Genomic DNA, 21519 nt, shown 5'->3' on the forward strand with positions numbered 1-21519 from the left:
AGAAACATTTAAAAAATTCAGCTGTAAAATCATCTGACCCAGGACTATGAGATATTAACAAATACACTCGTGACAGCTACAGTTCAAAACAGGCCTTGTTCACTCAGGCATGACATGGTCGTCGCTGAATTCACAGATCTAGATTTACCTGTGTTCGAGTCTCACATTAGCACACACGCGTAACGCAATGTAGAAATACACAACAAATGTTACGATGAAGTAAAGCTTTTATTTAAAATGACATCTTTCATTCCGCATACCATCTTCTTGCGATCATAAAATGTTACTGAATGAACGATAATATTTGCCAAATGGCACGTCCACTCCGGTATCANCTCCAAAGCTAGGCTCCGGAATTTGGCGGGAACATCCTGGTTTGAGTCGCGCGTGCCACACGTGGGGCGCCAAAATGTAGCCGGGTTCAGGTGCTTCACAGATTCATTAACACATCATGAAGCAAATATTAATTTACACATTTTCATTTAATGGAGTCGAGAGACCGTGCAATGGCACAAATAAAACATGTATTCACACCTAAAAAGCATAATAAAAGATCTACATTATACAATGGTACACGATACCCGTATCGGTTGATATCAACATTGCGAATTTAATACAATACATTTGAAATACGTATACATGATAAATTATAGAATTGACCAATTCTGCACATGAACTATGACAAATATTAAAAATACCTAGCCTATCGCTCTGATAAGGGTCCACTGATATATACGTATAATTTACGTTGCCTACAGTATAGGTCTATGATTCTGTTGAAAAGAAAAATAGCAAACCTTAATATATAGTAAATATGTTTAGCAAATTACTTTAAAGCTGACAGTGCAGGTTAAAAAGCTTTAAATCGAGACTTAAAAAACAAAACAAAAATTAAAAAAAAATGTTTCCTTGTCTTGAGATCCTCCCCAGCTCAACCGACTATAGTTTTTAAGGAAGTGCCGACATTTTAGTTTGTCCATGCATGGTAACGAGTATGAGTCTCGCTGGGTATAAAGAGCGCATTTCCTGTCAAACCGGCTATCATTATTCAACTGACCGTCNGGTCTCGCTGGGTATAAAAAGCGCATTTCCTGTCAAACCGGCTATCATTATTCAACTGACCGTCTCGCGATTCAATACTAATACACAGGGCACCTTGATCGGCAACCGTTATCAAAAATCAAATGCACTCATCTTAAGACTTTGAAACACCGCCAAGCTGTTTGTTACTTATGGCACATTCTCCAACATTGTGTATTATATTCTAATTTGTAGTATTTTACTACCATTTCCACTTTTCTTAGATACATGCTTACTTTGATGTGTTCCATTTTAATTCTATTCAACTGATCTGATACAAAATGCCTTTAAAAAATCGTGAAAGTGTTATATATATATACAGTCCCGCCTGTAATCGTCACAATATACAGTCCCATCCTGTAATCGTCACAATGTACAGTCCCCACCTGTAATCGTCACAATGTACAGTCCCCACCTGTAATCGTCACAATGTATAGTCCCCTCCTGTAATCGTCACAATGTACAATCCCGTAATCGTCACAATGTACAGTCCCCACCTGTAATCGTCACAATGTACAGTCCAGTCCTATAATCGTCACAATGTAAAGTCCCCTCCTGTAATCGTCACAATGTACAGTCCAGTCCTATAATCGTCACAATGTACAGTCCCCGCCTGTAATCGTTAATATATACTGTCCCGTCCTGTAATCGTCACAATATACAGTCCCGTCCTGTAATCGTCACAATGTACAGTTTCCTCCTGTAATCGTCTCAATTTACAGTTTCCTCCTGTAATCGTCACAATGTACAGTCCCCGCCTGTAATCGTCACAATATACAGTCCTGTCCTGTAATCGTCAAAATGTACAGTCTCCTCCTGTAATTTTTGAAGTTTTCAGACGTGATTCACATTATGTGCGTCAACCTCCTATATTACGTTATTGTGAGTGAAAAGAATTAAGAAAATGTTTTCGGAGGACGTACAATTTAAAGGTGAAAAATAAATATGAAATGACACATGAAATAAAGAAATAAAAAGGAAAAAAAATTGGGAGAGATGATTTCAGAAAAAAATAGGTTAAAATAAAGGTTGTGGCGTCATACTTTTATCCGATTATGACATCAATACTTAGGTTAAAATATTATCTGCCTTGGCGGTACTCAAAGGCATATAACGTAAAATGCATGCCGCAAGCAAAGGGTTAAGAAAATAATGAAACATTCTGCAACCATGTTTCTGTGTTAAAAAGAAATTGCAATTATATAATTAAACAACATCCCTAAGTACTATCATTACTTTCTACAGTATGGTTATTATATATCCAGGTGGGTGTGTAAAACTAAATTTCGGCATAAAGTTGAAAAGTTGAAGGCATGGCAATATTAGCGGAAATCACATAGCGGATTCTCAACCCACTTAAGAAATACTCAAATTTAAACAAACATCGTGGGGAAATGTATCATATTATGCCGGTGGTCATTAAAATTGCGTGTTTTTTTCTGTTAGCTAGAACTTATGTTGAATGTGGTTGATATATACTTGAAATTATGGTTTCTTTCTTAGATAGAGTAAAATTCTTATATCTTTATTTGTCGAATCTCAACAGTGATTTATTTACATACTTTGATAGCACTTATACTTGAAATATTTTAATTTTTAGATTACTCCGGTAATTAATTACCAAATAAAAACTTCAAGTGTTAAAACAGGGATTTACATACTATTCTTTGGCTTAATTAAACACGTTATCAGATTATTTAGCTATAAGTGTGATTTGACCGAATACCCCAGTAGTACGGTAAAGCGGCCTCATTGACCGTTCGTGTGACCTACCAGGGCTCTTTGTAATGGGCGATAACGGCCGTTCAAGCCGCGTTTGTCCCGAACGATAATACGTACAGCGTCTGGATAGCGGGCGGTCAGCACTCGGACACCGTCTTGACAACCATCGTCCTCTGTTTGGCTACAACTAAAGTTGATACTTGGCCGGTATTATAACTGTACTTAAAATAGGTGTGAATTATTTATGTGGTACCCCGTGTACGTGGAAAACGGATCTAGACCCCCTGGATCCTATACTCAATAATTGTCAAAAACGAGAGTTCGTTCAATTCCTTGTTAATGAACCTGGCTCAGAGTGAATGCCTTTTTTCAATCTTACATAAACTAGGCGAAATGATCTGTGACACTCTCTGAATCATTCAACAGTTGGGCACCGGGATCAATTAGTTTACCCCCCACCTCCACCCCCGATTGATTGCCAACATGTTGAACTTAAAATGTCATAATTTCAATATTCTAGACTTCGTTAGTCATATGTATTGTGTTGCAGTCAAGGAAAGTGATCAGTTGTAATACAAATACAATAAGACCGGGACTACAGCTGTTTTCTGAAGTATATTTTTGTTTAATTTAAAAATAGAATACACAATTATCTGTATAATTATATAATATGTTGTATTTTATATGCCAAACTAATCACCGGGTTAAAGGTATAGTGTCAATTATCTCCTGTATTGTGTTACAGACATCACGGACCATGGATGTATGTACACCTCTACACTATGCCGTCAGGTCGGGAGACCTGGATAAAGTGAAGGAGTTGGTCAGATCTGGGGCGGACATCGGAGCAAAAGACAGTGACGGACGCACACCTCTTATGTATGCCGTGAGATATGACAAAGAAAATGCTGCGGCATTCCTCGCCAAGAAGATGACTGTCCAGGAGTTGAGTGTGGTGGACGAGGTCGGGTCCAATGTGTTACACTGGATGGCTTTCTGTCGTTGTCCGTGGACACAGTTGATACTTGACACAGCTGATAAATGTCCTCGTCTGCTACAACAGGATGATAGTTCAGGGGACCGACCAATAGATATTGCAAGACGTAAATCACCACGAAGTCATGGTGTTTACGCCATTTTCGGTAAGTACGCTTAGTTGTATGTATGTTGATCATCACGTGTTAACATAGTTAGATGTATTATTATGTTTGCAAATACACACATATTAATAAAGAACACCTAGTGGAATGTATATGTGAACACATCTCTTAAATCATTCAGCTTTTGTATGATGGTCGCAGTTATTTTCAATGAATTTAACTTTAAATTCATATATAAATAAGATGGCATGCTACCTCCATTCTTTGAAATATTCGTCCATATTATTATATAAGAAAAAGGACGAAATCACGACACTAAAGTAAAAACTGGGTGTAGTGTTTCCTGCTTTTCACTTAGTTAAATGTTTCTATGTAAATGTAATTTCTTCTCTTCTTTTTGTATCGTTGTCAAGTGATAAAGTATGGGTATAGGCGTGGTGAATTTATTTATTTGTCTTGGACTTTCTGTGATAACTCGGAGCAATAGTTACAGTATACAAGAAACTATTCACGGACTTTTCTGCTATAAGCGATGCATTTAAACTCTCAATTCCTCGGAGATAGGTGTAAAATAGGTCAGTGGACATATGACACGGACAAGGCGCGTGGTGAAACAGTCGCAAACACTGTAAGGAAGGACATTAAGTAATAACCGTTTTACTGGATCCAGTAAAACTCAATTTGCGACAGTATAACCACGATATACCGCCACAAATTTCAAAATACAGTAGGGCTATCCCCATTCTAATTCATATCAGCCATAACCAAAAAGGAAACGAAGGTTTGAAGATATTTTTGAGTGTTTCCTTCAAGTTCTGGGTCACCTTGAACAGGATTGTTGACGTCAGGAATATCCAAAGTTAGGCAGAATTACGCTGACTATTGTTAAATACGTGTTGGATAATCAATTTCATGACGAGACAGCGGTAATCGGGGTCATTGACGTCATTGAGAAATTTGCGGACGGAATATCGTGACTATACTGTCGCAAATTATTTTGATTGAGCAATCAAATGGCGTGTTGCATCTCAAATGAATTAGAATTTACACTTGAGCCACTTGTTCAGATAGGTTGGTTAGACCAGTAGTATAATGGTCTGAGGTCCAGGGTTCGAAACCCGTTCGGACTTTTTTTTCCTTTGTCCCTCTTTATTTCATCCCTTTAAAAAAAATAAAAAAAAGTGGCATAAGATATGTCTCTTTCACTTTGCAGAACTGATTGATCAAATAAATAGTCATACTGGTAAAGCTTGCAGTGCGTTGTAAGTAACGTAACTAGGGATGCGTTCGGATTCGAATATATAGTTGGTTGGTTAGTTTATGGGTGTATCACCTACATGACTCCACCCATATGGGTTTCGTCTCACTGACGGAAGCCGGTGTTCTGTCGGGAGATGGGGTGTCACCTATATTTAGCATATCCTTGTGATTTTTTATAAGTAATTTGGAAGACGACTCCCTGCTCCGAATAGTTGGTACACTCAATTTGATTTGTCGCTAGCCGCATTGAAACAAAATGTCTAGTACGGCACGGAAGTAGGAAGAGGGCGTGTCGTTTACCATATCCAAACTGTCCAGTGGCCCTAGCCTACTCTATTGTGTTTTGGTTTTGTTCTATATTTGGAAGTCCGTCTTATCCTCATAATACATTAATATAATCTTAGAAATAATTCATCTGTGCTGGCTTTATCTCGCATACTCTTACGACATTACACAGCTGACGGGCTAAATGCTACTGTTTAGTGTCATGCAAGTACTAAATGAAACCGAATCCAGTTATTTGCACGCTTTTGGAAACTGTTCGTCATTACGATGGTCTTGTTCATGTAAAACCTTGTATTGGCTTTCTTCTGTTGCTGTCCTCTGTATTGACATTTTGTGAGTATTAGTTTAGGGCGGGGGTTAGGTTTGCTGGATTCAATACGGTATTGTAGTAGTGCAGGTTGTCATTTTGTCAGAGTTAAAGGAAGGGAAAATATATGTGATATGGGGGAGAGATAACGAAAGGGTGAATGGGACTTTGGTGGTGTGTGCAGAGATAGGTAGGGATTAGGATGAGTGATAATGGGGGACCAAGGAGGGATAGACAGTGATCAGCGGTGATGGTATTGTCCTTTAGGAATATTCGGATGTGTTCATTGTGCATGTTATACTGAGACCAGAACAAAAACGTTTGATCAGCAATATACGCCGTGATATTTTGTGTTTATTTTACTCAAAATTAGGATTGAAAATATCACAGTGAGAAAGTGGGATGTGTTTTCAATTAAGCAGGTTCGAGTGAATTTCGATCCTTCCTGTAGCCGAAGTGTAGAGAAATTTTAAATATATTAGATTTACAGGGCCATGTGATAAGACCTATGCGTTTTTTATCGTGGTTTTCATTGGTCACCATTGCTTAAAGTAACGAGTAAGGTCTATGAGCGGGGTTCGAGGGGGTTTCGATTCTACCTGTAGCCAAATACCATACATGCAAAAATATCGTAATCATTAAATATAATGATATCGATATGGGGAGAGGATTGTTGTGTGTTCTATCCCTGGGTGGGAATGGGGGTTTTGATGTGTTCTCTATAGCAGCTGGCGTGTGTGAGTATAGAAGTTAACAAAACAAAATCTAAAAAATACAGCAGTTTTCATATTGTTCCTACCTATTGTACAACTGGCTGTCTCACCATACCTGCGTCAACTTAACACAAGTCATGCCGATGTGACAAGATGACTGCTATGTGTATCTTAAACAGTTATCGGAAGTAGAATTATATTTGAGAAGAAAAGAGAACATAACAAGGAGAGAAACAAACAATAGTTTAATTCGATAAGACGTTGGAACATTGTGGGAGGGGAAGCATTTCTAATGAACAGAACTCCCCGCCTGAGGTCGGAACAAAGACGTTGTAGCAACTCATTGTCTATAGGCAGATCCTATACACTAATAGGTATATGCATTTTATTTAGTTTTTGCTTAGTTTTTAAGTTTTTATGTTTCTTTAATGTGAAATGGGAGTGGGGCACAGAGGCGGATACTCTAGACCTCCTGTAATCTAATACTAATAACAATATACAATAGGGCAAAGATAAATAAAATATATTACCTGTAACTGAGCGAGATTGGGTTATCTCAGTCGAGGGTTAAGATTCTGTAACAAAATCCTGAATAATATTCTTGACTTTGATATATATGCCATTGTCGTGAGTAGGTACTTTGATTTATACGGCATTTGCGTGAGTAGGTACTTTGATATATATGCAATTGTCGTGAGTATGTACTTTGATATCTTTGTCATTGGCGACAGTAGTTACTTTGATATCTTTGTCGTTGCCGTGAGTAGGTACTTTGATATGTACGTCATGGCCGTGAGTAGGTACAATGTATTTGATATTTAGTTCATATGCGTTAGTAGGTACTTTGATACCGATATCATTGGTGTAAGTAGGTACTTTGATATCTATGTCATTGGTGTGAGTAGGTATTTTGATACATATTTCATAGGCGTTTGTAGGTACTTTGATATCGATGTCATTGTTGTGAGTAGGTACTTTGATATCGATGTAATTGGTATGAATAGGTATTTTTTATATCATTGTTATTGGTGTGAATATGTACTTTGATATCTTTGTTATTGGTGTGCATAGTTTCTTTGCTATTTATGACATTTGCATTAGAAGGTACTTTGATATTTATGTCATTGGTGTGACTAAGTACTTTGATTTCATTGTTATTGGTGTGAGTAAGTAATTTGATATCTATGTCATTTGTTAGAGTAGGTATATTTTTAGTTTTATCATTTTATCAATTGCTCTTTTAGTTTCTCTATCTGTTCTCACTCAATTATAATACTCTCTGCTCCAACCTCCCTTTGATTTTTCTAGTCTCAAATATAATTTCGTCTTTAAGGGTTAGTAACCTTTGTTCATTGATTCATAGGTTACATATGTTTTATTGCATCTAATAAATTTACTAGGCAAGTGAGATTCCATATTAATTGTAAATTGACACTGAACAATTCTCATTTTGTTGGACACCAAAAAACATAAAATCTTACAAGGTCTTTAGTGACCTTGACCATTTCTTCGACATTGAGTGATGATGCTTACATGAAATTTTTTTTTTTTTTTTTTTTACTACAGCTAGTTATATCACTAAAGAATTCCCGGACTGTTTATTGATTATCATCAGTACAAATACTTTGTATCAATGAAAAATATGTAATTCACATTTGTATTACTTGCTAGGATTATTTGATCATTAGAGTAAGGAATTATGTTAAAGCATGCGTTCTAAAACTACCTACAAATTGGAAAAGGAGCATGGTTCAGTGGTGTGTAGTTTGGATTGTTCTAATATATAAGAAATGGTGTATGTGCTCTTTAAATGTCAAAACATGGTGTTTGTGTTTAGCACAAATAGAGCAGAGACAGCAACAGATACAGCAGCAGCAGCAGCAGAGACATCAGCAGATACAACAGCAGAGACAGCAGCAGAGACAGCAGCAGAATGATCAGCAGATACAACAGCAGAGACAGCAGCAGCAGCAATATACCTCTGGAATAGCTGACAATGTGGAAAACCCTTGTAATACCATCATTACTGTCGTTGGTCACCATGGAGTTGGCAAGTCTTGTTTTGTACGACAACTCAAAAAGGAATTTATTTCAGAAGGTGGACCGGGTTCAACAGATACCGCTGACTTCAATGTCAACGTTATAGCCTACAACCCAGATACCGGGTTTAGACAGAAACTAGATAACACTGGTGAAATTGAGACGGGTCTTCAGCGACTAAGACGTCTCATTGATCGACACCATGACGGGAAGAATAGTTCTGTACAGACATCTGTAAACCCAAGCACGGGAGCACTACCTGAAGCAACGGTGAAAGTGCATGTTAGGAAGAAGACAGGTACGTGGAAAGACACATAAAGAAAATAAAATTTATAAATAGGAATACGTTAAGTAAAGTATTAATCACGGGTCGCTTTAAAGTCTACTTATAAGTTGAAACCAACATCGCATTTACAGGTGGGGAATGGATTACTTAGTTGGCAAATTGAATACAATTCTGTTTGTACCAGACATTAATTACTTATGTGATTTGTAATACTTGCTGTAACGTCACTGATATAACTATTGCATGTTTACAGGTGCCAAACAGAAAATGAGACAGTTCTTCTCGAAGTTACCGTTCAAAAGAAAAGAAAGAGGTAATCTGTCCTTGACCATGAAAATACTTAACTGTAACATGCTTACAATATTCAACGAAGAATAACTGGATCAAAGCATATGTTATAAAGTACTGATAGTCCCGGTTCTTGCATCAGAAGATAAACATGTTAACTTTGTATATAAAGTTTATCAGATCATACTCCTATATTTCCCCATAGGATTACTAAGATTACGATTATAAATCGTGTAGAGTATTCACCAGTGGTTATAACTTCGTTTACATATTGCAGAAATACCACAACACTTTGAATTAACGCAAGAACAAAAAAGTGTTATAGAAAAGGTGATGGTTACAGAAAAAGAGGATAAGCATGATGGGAAGGTGAAGGACTATGTCACAATCTACGACTTTGGTGGGGAGAAGGTGTTCTATAACACTCATCACTGTTTTATGTCAAGCAATATGGTCTTCGTCCTGGTGTTCGACGTGGCTATGTGTCTTGATCCAAGCCGAGCAAAAGATGGATATGGTAGGTTTGTCAATACAATATATATTGCTTTTAATTTTCGCAATACATTTTCTTGTAAATTGTTTGATGCAATATTACTTCACGGCCCATTGGCTCTTTGGTCCCAGATCAATTAAACCTATTCGGGAATTATACGAATGAAAGCCGGAAAGACTCATACTATACCCTCTTGAACTTCATTGGTTATCTTGTTATTGCAGCGAAACAATAAGTAAATATATTGTTCAGCCCATTTCTTAAACGCAGTTGTTTATGTACAGAGCGAATCGAGTTCTGGCTGAGGAATATCGCTACCTATGCCATCGACAGAGCAGCACATGGTAAAGGAACTCCGCCAGTCATCATTGTTGGATCTTATTTGGACCTTGTTTCTGAACATGTAAGTTTTGGAAACTGAAAACGGCTTTATATGTAACTATAATCAAAACAGATGTTTGTTCATTCATGTAGTTTCTATAATGTTAGGAACATTTTTTATTTTGTTTGCAATAGTTTGACTGCTTGTACATGTATACAGACATAGCGTATATGATTATTATCATGCATTTTTTTCAATGTAGGATTCTTTTATGATTTACAATTTATCGAAGTATTGTCTTCTACGCAGAAAGAAGAACAGGAAAGGATGTTTGCTTCGGTGCTAGAAAAGATTTACGAGAAACCTGAACTCCGTGAAATTATGGCAACCCACGTCCAGGAAATGTTCCCCATAGCAGATCTGAATGATTCCACTAAAAATCAAGATACCTACGAACGGGTATGGACAAAGATCCTATCGATTGCCCCTCTCCAGTCTCAGTGGATGAAGCCAGTACCTGCAAGATGGATTGCCTTGGAATACGAGCTGGTGAAACTGAAGAATGAAGGCATGATTATCTTGACATATGCTGATCTGTTAGAAATCAATAGCAAAACAGCAGTCCCATTAGCAGAAAATGAAGTAATGAAGTTTCTAATGTGAGTAGAAATATTCATAACATGTGATATATCAAATCATTTTACACATAAAATTGCATTTTTAAAACCAAATATATATTTTCAGGAAACTAAGGTTCTCTGGATCGTTCCTCTGTTTTGACCTCCTTAGCAAGAGTCCATTCATTGTTCTTCAACCACAATGGATAATTAATGCATTCAAAGCCATCATCACTGCTCCAAAATTTACATCTAACCTATCGACCAAGCAAATACTTAAATGGACAGAGTATGAGAAATCCGGCGTATTATCACACGAGTTCATCAGGCAACTTTGGGAACGTCCTGTGGAATATCGGTTCTTAGATGAGGAAGAGAGACTCTACAGCATCATGGAAACCCTTGGACTACTTACTAAACCAATATCGGTAGATGCCGAGGTGGATTACTTCATAGTACCAAGTATCCTTCAAACTGCAGATCCTGAGGTAATTAGTCCAGTTCTTGCTGACCCCTACACAGTTACCACTGTCACTCTTTGTGTGAAGTTCGACAACCCATTCATCCCGCAGGCCGTGTGGGACAAGATGATTGCCTCCTGTATTCACAGGTTTCAGCGACTGAAAGAGTTCGGAGATGATGGTTTGATGTTCATCCGACGCGGATTTGTCTGCCTGTCTGTGGATTATCTGTGGAATATGATCATCAACTGCAGGGACAATGCCATGAAGGTTACTATGTTCAAGACGGATACAGATCACTCCGTACGAACAGGAACTGGAATTGACCTACTCAGTATTCTACAATTTCTTCTCCAGCGGATTCTAAAGTTAAATCACCAAAGTCATCTAGAATACCAATTCTACCTCCACAACGACTTCCGGTTCACGGCAGCTGAACAGATGGTTAACGTGAACGATTTACGGCAGACAGCACCTCTTCGATGCTACGGTTCAAAAGGCCACGAATGGATAGACAGAAATGACCTCTACATCTGGTTTAAGAACCCAGACGAGAAGGTAAACAGTGAAAATAATAATATGTAATACACGTATCACATCGAACTCGAAATACTTCGATGGTCAATGTCCATAAGACGAGGAGGTTAACAGTTTATACATCTTGTTCATAATACAATAATAACATCTTATTCATTAACACTGAAAAACACGTACCGGCTATTTGCTCCACAATATCTATATATGCTATGTGTTCGTTACGAGAAACACCATCAAAACTTCTACGGTAACTCTTTTCAGTACACATCATTATCGATGTTTTCGAAGAATTATACTTTATAAACGCACTGGAAAAAATCGAAAATGCCGAACAAATAGTATTATATGATTAGAATGTATACATTTATTTTATTCCGTATTTATTACTCCGTTGCATTTTGTTGATATATGCATATGGGAGGTGTACTGGGGCGGTTTATGGAACAATTTCAATGTTCATATGTTACTACTGGAGCGTTTTGATGTTATATGCGGGACAAGGCGCAACAGTAAAATCGTTGATAAATGAATCGTGTTTTTTCTTTATAAAAAAGGTATACCAGAGCCCAGTTTTATATCATACGCCTATTGCAAGTGATGAACTACTCAAATGCAAAATGTTTTACGGTCAATGAATTTCCCATTAAGGTGTATCATTTTTTATTTTATTTTTGCAGAAGAAACGGTCCCGTAAGCGTTATGTTGGTAAGTCAATGCCCTTCAACAGCGATATTTTACAAATTTGAAAAAAAAATGTTACTTTAAAATACAGTTGTACAGTGTTGTGCATCAGAATCGGTTCGAGTTTTTATCAGAACAAGTAAAAACAACCTACTGACAGTTATAACTATACTAACACTCTATCCAATCATGGCATTGATAGAGAATTAACACATTGTAAAAACAATTAACATCTTACTAGAATATATAGAACTGTCTATTATAACTGGCTATATAAGTCGATGCCTATTTATATTTTCCTTTTGTTTTCTTCGTTGTTTTGCATAAAAACTAAAACAATGTCGACATATCAAACTAAGCATACGCGTTGATAAATCATTATAGTTCATAATAATGCATTTGCCATGTGACGGAAAAAGTAAGTACTGTTGGCCAGGCATGGGTCTTATTCTTCTACGATAATTTCATAAGATTCCACAAAACCTATATAACTGGACTTCTGCAGTCAAAATGTAACCGTCAGCATAGAAATTAATGATATTGAGCTAATGGATTTAATTGAGTTATACATATTGCAGGCAAGACAAAGGAATTACCGGACAGAAAACTGTCGTTCAAAGAGATTGGTAGAGTCTCTAGATACATCGCCAGTACATACCAGACGTTCTTTGCCCAACTGGACTGTCCGGTAGATATAGTGGAGCAGGAGATGGAAGAGCACCGCCACCTCGCCTTTAGATCTCGCATTGCAAAGATCTTCATTCACCTTCTCAAAACGAATGCGGATTTTGGATACCGGGCTGTAGCAGATGCAATGTCACGACATGGAATGGACCCTTCCATGCTCATGGACATTCTGGACTCCAACAGGAGTATAATGTTTCAAGGTACTAAACAAAGCTTGCAGTAGCCTTCTCTTTCTCGATCGATCGATCGATCGATGTGGTATGAGAGTTCTTAGCATCTGTGCTTCTCTCATATGATCCTCCTTTATCGTGTTATGTCGTATGATAAGTCCATTTTGATCTTTCTTCCTCCCTTTTTACTCCCTAACTATTTAAATATTTGAGATGCATTTCTTCGTCGGCTGTGTGTATGTTTGTCAGTGTCTTTCGATAAATGATCATTATTTTATGGTTTGTTTGTAATTGTTTTCGTTCTTTACAGACGAGACATTGTCGGAGAGATGGTTAAAGACGAAATTGTCTGTCAATGATGCTCCAGTCATTGCTGGCCATGTTGATGTCAAAGCATACTTCAGCCTATTCCTTGAGCTTGGATTACCGCCCACAACAGTGGATGAGTTTGACGACAACTACAGAAACAGGAAAACTCGAGTGAAGATCACTGCTTTGCTAAAAGCGTTAATTAAGGAGACCAAGCCGCGCCCAACTGTGAATGCACTTCTCCTGGCGATGCGGGAATGCGACATGGACACCGAATCTGTCATTAGAGCACTGAAACCCTCTTAGGTACTGTTTTAACACTTCCAAGTGAAACGGAATGTTTAAAGCGTCATGCTGTCTGTTTATTTCAGAGTCATATTGATGTTTTGTTAACTGCATGCATATATTTGTTTTCCAGATCAGATGCCACAGTATTATCCAATGACGCTAGATAAGATGTAAACGCCTATTTATCTAGGGCAGATTGATCAACATATGCCAAACATGTGTACACCGATTACTCCTCCCCCCCCCCCCCCCCCCCCCCTTTGTTCCTAGAGAGGAAATTGTGTTCTTACTAAATCAGCTACAAATGTCGTCCTTACTTACAATGAAAAAATTGTATATTAGTATAATCCTGGTTAGTATTCAATATTATATAATACTTCATACAACATTCTCATTTTTGTTTTGTTTATTGTTTCTTGCGGTTTCTGACGTTGTATTAAAGCAATACTCCATAAATTTAGTTTAGTTTATATTTTATTTCTATAAACTATATTTCAATAATGTGATACTGTACATTGAATAGGAATTAAACATAATTGTCGTGAAAACATTTGTTATAATTTTCAATATTGTTTCTGTTTTAGGTTAGATACTACAATGTGTTTAATACCTTGAGGCTGGCGTGAGTTTCAGTAAATAATCCGTGTTCTACAGAGATGGTTGCCAAACTGGTCATTTATAAGTATTCCCACTCCATGGTAGGTTCTTGGAGATTAAGGACCAGAGACGCTAAACAGGGTAGTACTCTAAGAAGATCGATTATTTAATTATCACATCATAGTGAAAATATAATTTCTATAATGTGACAAAAGGCAATCGGTTTTTAAAAGACAAAAAAAAGAGAGAAAGAGAACCTAACTGTTTTACATGCATAAATCAGCGGTACATATGATTTCCTTACTTGTGTAGATTGTTAAAATGTTTTTAACAGTTTTATGCCTGACTGAAATCATTGAATGTAGTTAAGAAAGTGAAGTCGGTAAAACAGATGTCACGTAATCGTTTCATTTTATATCATGAATATGTAAATATAGGCTATTTATTTAGGATGTTACAAGCTAAATAACTAGAATGTTTACAGTGTTATAACATAGATTTAAATACAGGCTTAATAACTAGGATTGTTGTTGTGTTATAACAGATATGTATTACAGACTGCATTACCAATATATTGTATTGTGTTATAACAGAGATGTAAATACAGGCTACATAGCTAGAATGTTTTCTTTGTTATACCAGATATGTTAATACATGCTTCATAACTAGGATGTTTATGTTTTAACGGGAATGTTATACACGCTACATAACTAGGATGTTCTTTGTGTTAGTACAGGGACGTAGATACAGACTACATAACTAGGATAATAACTGTGTTATTACAGAGACGTAGATACAGACTACATATCAAGGACGTTAACTATGTTATTACAGGGACCTGGATACAGACTACTTAAGTGTGATGTTAACTGTGTTATTAAAGGGACGTAGATACAGACTACATAACTAGGATGTTAACTGTGTCATAACAGGGGCGAAAATACTGACTACATAACTTGTGTTATTACAGGGACGTAGATATAGACTACATAACTAGGATGATAACTGTGTTATTACAGAGACGTAGATACAGTCTACATAACTAGGATGTTCACTGTGTTATTACAGCGACGTAGATACAGACTTCATACCAAGGACGTTACCTGTGTTATTACAGGGACCTAGATACAGACTACTTAATTAAGATATTAACTGTGTTATTACAGGGACGTAGATACAGACTACATACCTAGGATGTTTACTGTGTTTTTACAGGGAAGTAAATACAGACTACATAACTAGGATGTTTACTGTGTTATTACAGAGACGTAGATACAGACTACATATCAGGGACGTTAACTGTGTTATTACAGGGACCTGGATACAGACTACTTAAGTGTGATGTTAACTGTGTTATTAAAGGGACGTAGATACAGACTACATAACTAGGATGTTAACTGTGTCATAACAGGGGCGAAAATACTGACTACATAACTTGTGTTATTACAGGGACGTAGATATAGACTACATAACTAGGATGATAACTGTGTTATTACAGAGACGTAGATACAGTCTACATAACTAGGATGTTCACTGTGTTATTACAGCGACGTAGATACAGACTTCATACCAAGGACGCTACCTGTGTTATTACAGGGACCTAGATACAGACTACTTAATTAAGATGTTAACTGTGTTATTACAGGGACGTAGATACCGACTACATAACTAGGATGTTGACTGTGTTTTTACAGGGAAATAAATACAGACTACATAACTAGGATGTTTACTGTGTAGTTATAGGGACGTGTATACCGACTACATACCTAGGATGTTTACTGTGCTTTTACAGGGAAGTAAATACAGACTACATAACTAGGATGTTTACTGTGTAGTTATAGGGACGTGTATACAGACTGCGTAACTATGATGTTTCCTGTGTTACCAAGGGACGTAGAAACAGACTACATACTCAGGACGTTAACTGTAATATTACAAGGACCTAGATGCAGACAACATAACTAGGATGTTTTCTGTGTTTTTACAGGGAAGTAAATACAAACTACATAACTTGGATGTTTACTGTGTAGTTACAGGGACGTAGATACAGACTACATACCTAGGATGTTTACTGTGTGTTTACAGGGAAGTAAATACAGACTACATAACTAGGATGTTTACTGTGTTATTACAGAGACGTAGATACAGACTACATATCAGGGACGTTAACTGTGTTATTACAGGGACCTGGATACAGACTACTTAAGTGTGATGTTAACTGTGTTATTAAAGGGACGTAGATACAGACTACATAACTAGGATGTTAACTGTGTCATAACAGGGGCGAAAATACTGACTACATAACTTGTGTTATTACAGGGACGTAGATATAAAGTACATAACTAGGATGATAACTGTGTTATTACAGAGACGTAGATACAGTCTACATAACTAGGATGTTCACTGTGTTATTACAGCGACGTAGATACAGACTTCATACCAAGGACGTTACCTGTGTTATTACAGGGACCTAGATACAGACTACTTAATTAAGATGTTAACTGTGTTATTACAGGGACGTAGTAACAGACTACATAACTAGGATGTTGACTGTGTTTTTACAGGGAAATAAATACAGACTACATAACTAGGATGTTTACTGTGTAGTTATAGGGACGTGTATACCGACTACATACCTAGGATGTTTACTGTGCTTTTACAGGGAAGTAAATACAGACTACATAACTAGGATGTTTACTGTGTAGTTATAGGGACGTGTATCCAGACTGCGTAACTATGATGTTTCCTGTGTTACCAAGGGACGTAGAAACAGACTACATACTCAGGACGTTAACTGTATTATTACAAGGACCTAGATACAGACAACATAACTAGGATGTTTTCTTTGTTTTTACAGGGAAGTAAATACAAACTACATAACTTGGATGTTTACTGTGTAGTTACAGGGACGTAGATACAGACTACATACCTAGGATGTTTACTGTGTGTTTACAGGGACGTAGAAACAGACTACATAACTAGGATGTTTACTGTGTAGTTACAGGGACGTATATACAGACTACATAACTAGGATGTTTACTGTGGTATTACAGGAAAGTAAATACCGACTACATAACTAGGATGTTTACTGTGTAGTTACAGGGACGTAGATACAGACTACATACCTAGGATGTTTACTGTGTTTTTACAGGGAAGTAAATACAGACTGCATAACTAGGATGTTTACTGTGTAGTTACACGGACGTAGATACAGACTACATAACTAGGATGTTTACTGTGGTATTACAGGAAAGTAAATACCGACTACATAACTAGGATGTTTACTGTGTAGTTACAGGGACGTAGATACAGACTGCATACCTAGGATGTTTATTGTGTTTTTACCGGGAAGTAGATACAGACTACATACCTAGGGTGTTTACTGGGCTTTTACAGGGATGTAGATACAGGCTACATAACTAGGATGTTTACTGTGGTATTACAGAAAGTAAATACCGACTACATAACTAGGATGTTTACTGTGTAGTTACAGGCACGTAGATACAGACTGCATACCTAGGATGTTTATTGTGTTTTTACTGGGAAGTAGATACAGACTACATACCTAGGTTGTTTACTGTGTTTTTACAGGGAAGTAAATACAGACTACATTACTAGGATGTTTACTGTGTAGTTACAGGGACGTAGGTACAGACTACATTACTAGGATGTTTACTGTGTAGTTACAGGCACGTAGATACAGACTGCATACCTAGGATGTTTATTGTGTTTTTACAGGGAAGTAGATACAGACTACATACCTAGGGTGTTTACTGGGGTTTTACAGGGATGTAGATACAGGCTACATAACTAGGATGTTTACTGTGTAGTTACAGGGACGTAGATACAGACTACATACCTAGGATGTTTATTGTGTTTTTACAGGGAAGTAGATACAGACTACATAACTAGGATGTTTACTGTGTAGTTACACGGACGTAGATACAGACTACATACCTAGGTTGTTTACTGTGTTTTTACAGGGAAGTAAATACAGACTACATTACTAGGATGTTTACTGTGTAGTTACAGGGACGTAGATACAGACTAAATAACTAAGATGTGTACTGTGTTTTTACAGGGATGTATATACCGACTACATAGGTGGGTGTGGTGGATATAATTATGCTTGTTGTTATTACAGGATCGTAGATACATACTATATAACTTATCCGTGGTATCATATTCCTACGCTACTACATTGTACTTGTACCAGAAATTGATGAAACTTCATTAACTGCATTTGCTGCTGATAAGTTTTAGTGTTCTTGCTTTTATATTTTTTATTTTGTTTCGTTTTGACATTAGTATTATTTTTGCACTAAAACTGTTCATTATCAAAAATGAAACAGCTTTCCACTGCGCGGAATGACAAGACAAGGATCGAAGTGCCTCGGTTTTGACTTTCATATATTTAGCTGATAACACATAATTGTTTTTGAATCTTTATTTTTCAAATAATGAATGTTGTGTGATACATATAATCTTACATTCGTGTCCATGTCATATTGAATTTGACTCGTCAAATTATATGATATAGCACTCGCCTAAAGGCTTGTCTCATCTCAAATTATTGAACCCGTTTAATAAATGTAATATGACAAAAACATTCATATAATATCCTCTATGTATCCAAAGAACATTTTCTTCCTCTGATAAAATTATTTTCGGTAGATAATAGAAAGAAAAATCTGTTTAAATGGTAACCAGAACAGTTCAAAACACTCATGAAAAACTAACTTATGTTTTTGACGAAAACCTTTTCTTTTTCTTGTTCTGATATCACACCTTTTTCTTTAAAAAAAATCCGGAATAAAGGCACAACACTTGATTGTTAATTTCACTGTCTGTTTTTTCGCCAATTTGTATAGCCGTATGAGATTTTACTGGATAGTTAGTATGGCGATTATGACAGCCAAACAAAGTATGTATTTTACTTACAGTTTCGTTTTTTCATCAATTATTTATCTTTTTAATGGTTATAAAGAGCCTAACGAGAACTGCTCTCATCTACAAAGTACTGCTTTATATTCTGCACTGAGTGATAACCATAGCGATCGCAGGTGTATTGTGTGCAAAAGATCATGTACAGCAACATACCTGTCCAATGCGACCACTGTTCATTCTGATACCTTGTCGTATTGTTTTACATTCATTTCTATAGAATAGCCCAATGCGATCTGTAATTAATCATGTTTTATCTCAAACCAAGGGTATTGGGTTATATATAGTTCACCGTATACATGCATTAACACAACTTTTTTTGTAATTCTACTGTCTCAGTTGTAAACGCTCAGTATAAAATGTTATTCTGTATCAGATGTAAAAGTTTTTATTTATATAATAATTTGTATAAGTTGTAACAGTTCGGATTTATATACTATTCTGTAAAAGTTATTACAGTTTAGATTTATGTATCATTATGAATATTTAACTGTATAAACTGTAACAGTTCAGATTAATGTAGTATCATGTATACGTTGCAGCACTTCAGATGAAAAAACATATCACAGTGGAAGTTTTACATGTAACAGTACAGATTAAAACATTATTCTGTATTAACTTTAGCAGTTCAGATCAAGATACTACTTTGTAAATGTCAACAGTACTGAATAAAGAATTACTCGGTCGATTCAAAATATTACTCTGTATACTTGTAACAGTTTCGGATAAACAAATGACTCTGGCAGGTTTTTAATTTTCTGATTAAAATATTATTCTGCGTAAGTTTTAATAGTTCAGATTAACGCATATTTGTATACGTTTCAATAATTCTGATTAAGAATATATTTCTGTATATATTGATATAGATCATATTAATGGATTTTTTATTCAATAGCGAATGCAATTGGATTAATACATTTCTACTGGATTAGTTCAAATATTGCATATTAGCGAGGACTTTATTAACTGAAACAGTCATGACCATTGAGATTTTTTTATCAGTTGTAGCAGTCTCAATTAACGAAATCCCTGTATCTTTTACAACTAGTTTTTGTGTAGAATCATCCTCAATATCCAGGGGCTACACTCCTTTTTATCTTTACACCCCTGGAATATGTCATAGCAGAATCGAACGCTCAATGTACACCACCTTGTGTATGAGACGAGAATGTTAGTTTGATCCTTTGAAGTACATTAAAAGAATTTGCCGGTCGCGTAACGTTACAACAGTATGACTTTAAAGTCGGCTGTCGCTCCTCTGTAATCTTCAAAGACCTACACCAGCCTAGATATAAGTCAGGGCTTTTACCCGACACCAAGCAAATAGCCAGCAGACTGCCTTTTATTTTGCTATGACATATTCCAGGGGTGCAGAGAGCGAACGTGAGCGTAACCCCTGAATATCGGGGATTGTATAGAATGGAACTAAAACATTTGATAATACAAATGAAGAATTTTTATTTTTTTATTTTTCTCCTATTGTTGTAATATGGCTAATCTAGCATTGCTATTGTTATAATGTGTGTTTGTTAATATCATAATATAATAAAAAATAAATTATGGAAATTAATGTTATGATAAATTCAAAATGCTTAATTGTAATAAAGAAAGAGTACTTGATGTGACTTGTTTGTGTTCTATTTCTAGGAACAGATGAATGCAAAGCCTTTTATTATGAACGAGATTTATGTACTCTAAACAGATTATTTACATTTGTGTAAATCTATTTAAAGTAACAATGATGATATAACAATGATTAAATCATGTATTGAAAACATGACTCGAAAACAAATGTGGCTAATTACTAATGTACTAAACAAAAGTAATCACTGAATTTACTGCTTGACATGTTAAGACAATAAAGGCAATACAATAGGGTTTCAAATTTTTTTAAATACATGATTTAACAAGAGGCCAAGAGGGCCTGTATCGCTCAGATATTGCTGGTAGTGTATCATATGGTTAGTCAGAGGTTATATTTATATGCAATTGGACAATATCCTGTCATTCCTACATAAGAAGAGGGATTTTGAAGAATTCGCTATGTTTCCCCGATTAGGCCCCGCCCCTCTGCCCTCAACGGGGTTAGACCCACCATTTGTACAAAATTAAGTTCCCTCCCCATGTGATGCTACTGTTCAAATTTGGTCAAAATACCTTCATCCAAACGGAAGGAGAATGATATTAAAGCTAAATCACTTAATCCCTACAGTAGAGGAAGGATTTTAAAGGTTTTAACTCTATTTCCCCTATAAAGCCCTGCCCCTCTGCCCCCATGTGGGCCATACCCACGATTTATACAAAATTGAGTTCCCATGGCCAAAGGTTGCTT

The 21519-nt window shown here is 36.4% G+C and overlaps 2 protein-coding genes across 2 annotated transcripts in view; both read left to right on the forward strand.

The window, feature by feature from the left end:
* The window catches only part of LOC110460871, a 25329-nt gene extending 13072 nt beyond the window's left edge, over positions 1-12257 (forward strand). Inside the window, exons 2-9 of the mRNA XM_021514067.1 lie at positions 3548-3944; positions 8305-8805; positions 9047-9106; positions 9359-9598; positions 9859-9977; positions 10206-10555; positions 10641-11532; positions 12189-12257. Of these exons, the coding sequence (XP_021369742.1) occupies positions 3548-3944; positions 8305-8805; positions 9047-9106; positions 9359-9598; positions 9859-9977; positions 10206-10555; positions 10641-11532; positions 12189-12257 (2628 nt within the window). The remainder of the gene's footprint in view (positions 1-3547; positions 3945-8304; positions 8806-9046; positions 9107-9358; positions 9599-9858; positions 9978-10205; positions 10556-10640; positions 11533-12188) is intronic.
* Positions 12258-12685: 428 nt separating this feature from the next.
* LOC110460870 lies at positions 12686-14574 on the forward strand. The gene is made up of 3 exons (XM_021514066.1): positions 12686-13079; positions 13360-13664; positions 14231-14574. Exons 1-2 carry the CDS (start codon positions 12902-12904, stop codon positions 13662-13664), a joined length of 483 nt encoding a protein of 160 aa, XP_021369741.1. The 5' UTR covers positions 12686-12901; the 3' UTR covers positions 14231-14574.
* Positions 14575-21519: the final 6945 nt, after the last annotated feature.

This window comes from Mizuhopecten yessoensis, unplaced genomic scaffold, assembly GCF_002113885.1.
Source record: "Mizuhopecten yessoensis strain PY_sf001 unplaced genomic scaffold, ASM211388v2 scaffold10503, whole genome shotgun sequence".
Classification (NCBI taxonomy): domain Eukaryota; kingdom Metazoa; phylum Mollusca; class Bivalvia; order Pectinida; family Pectinidae; genus Mizuhopecten; species Mizuhopecten yessoensis.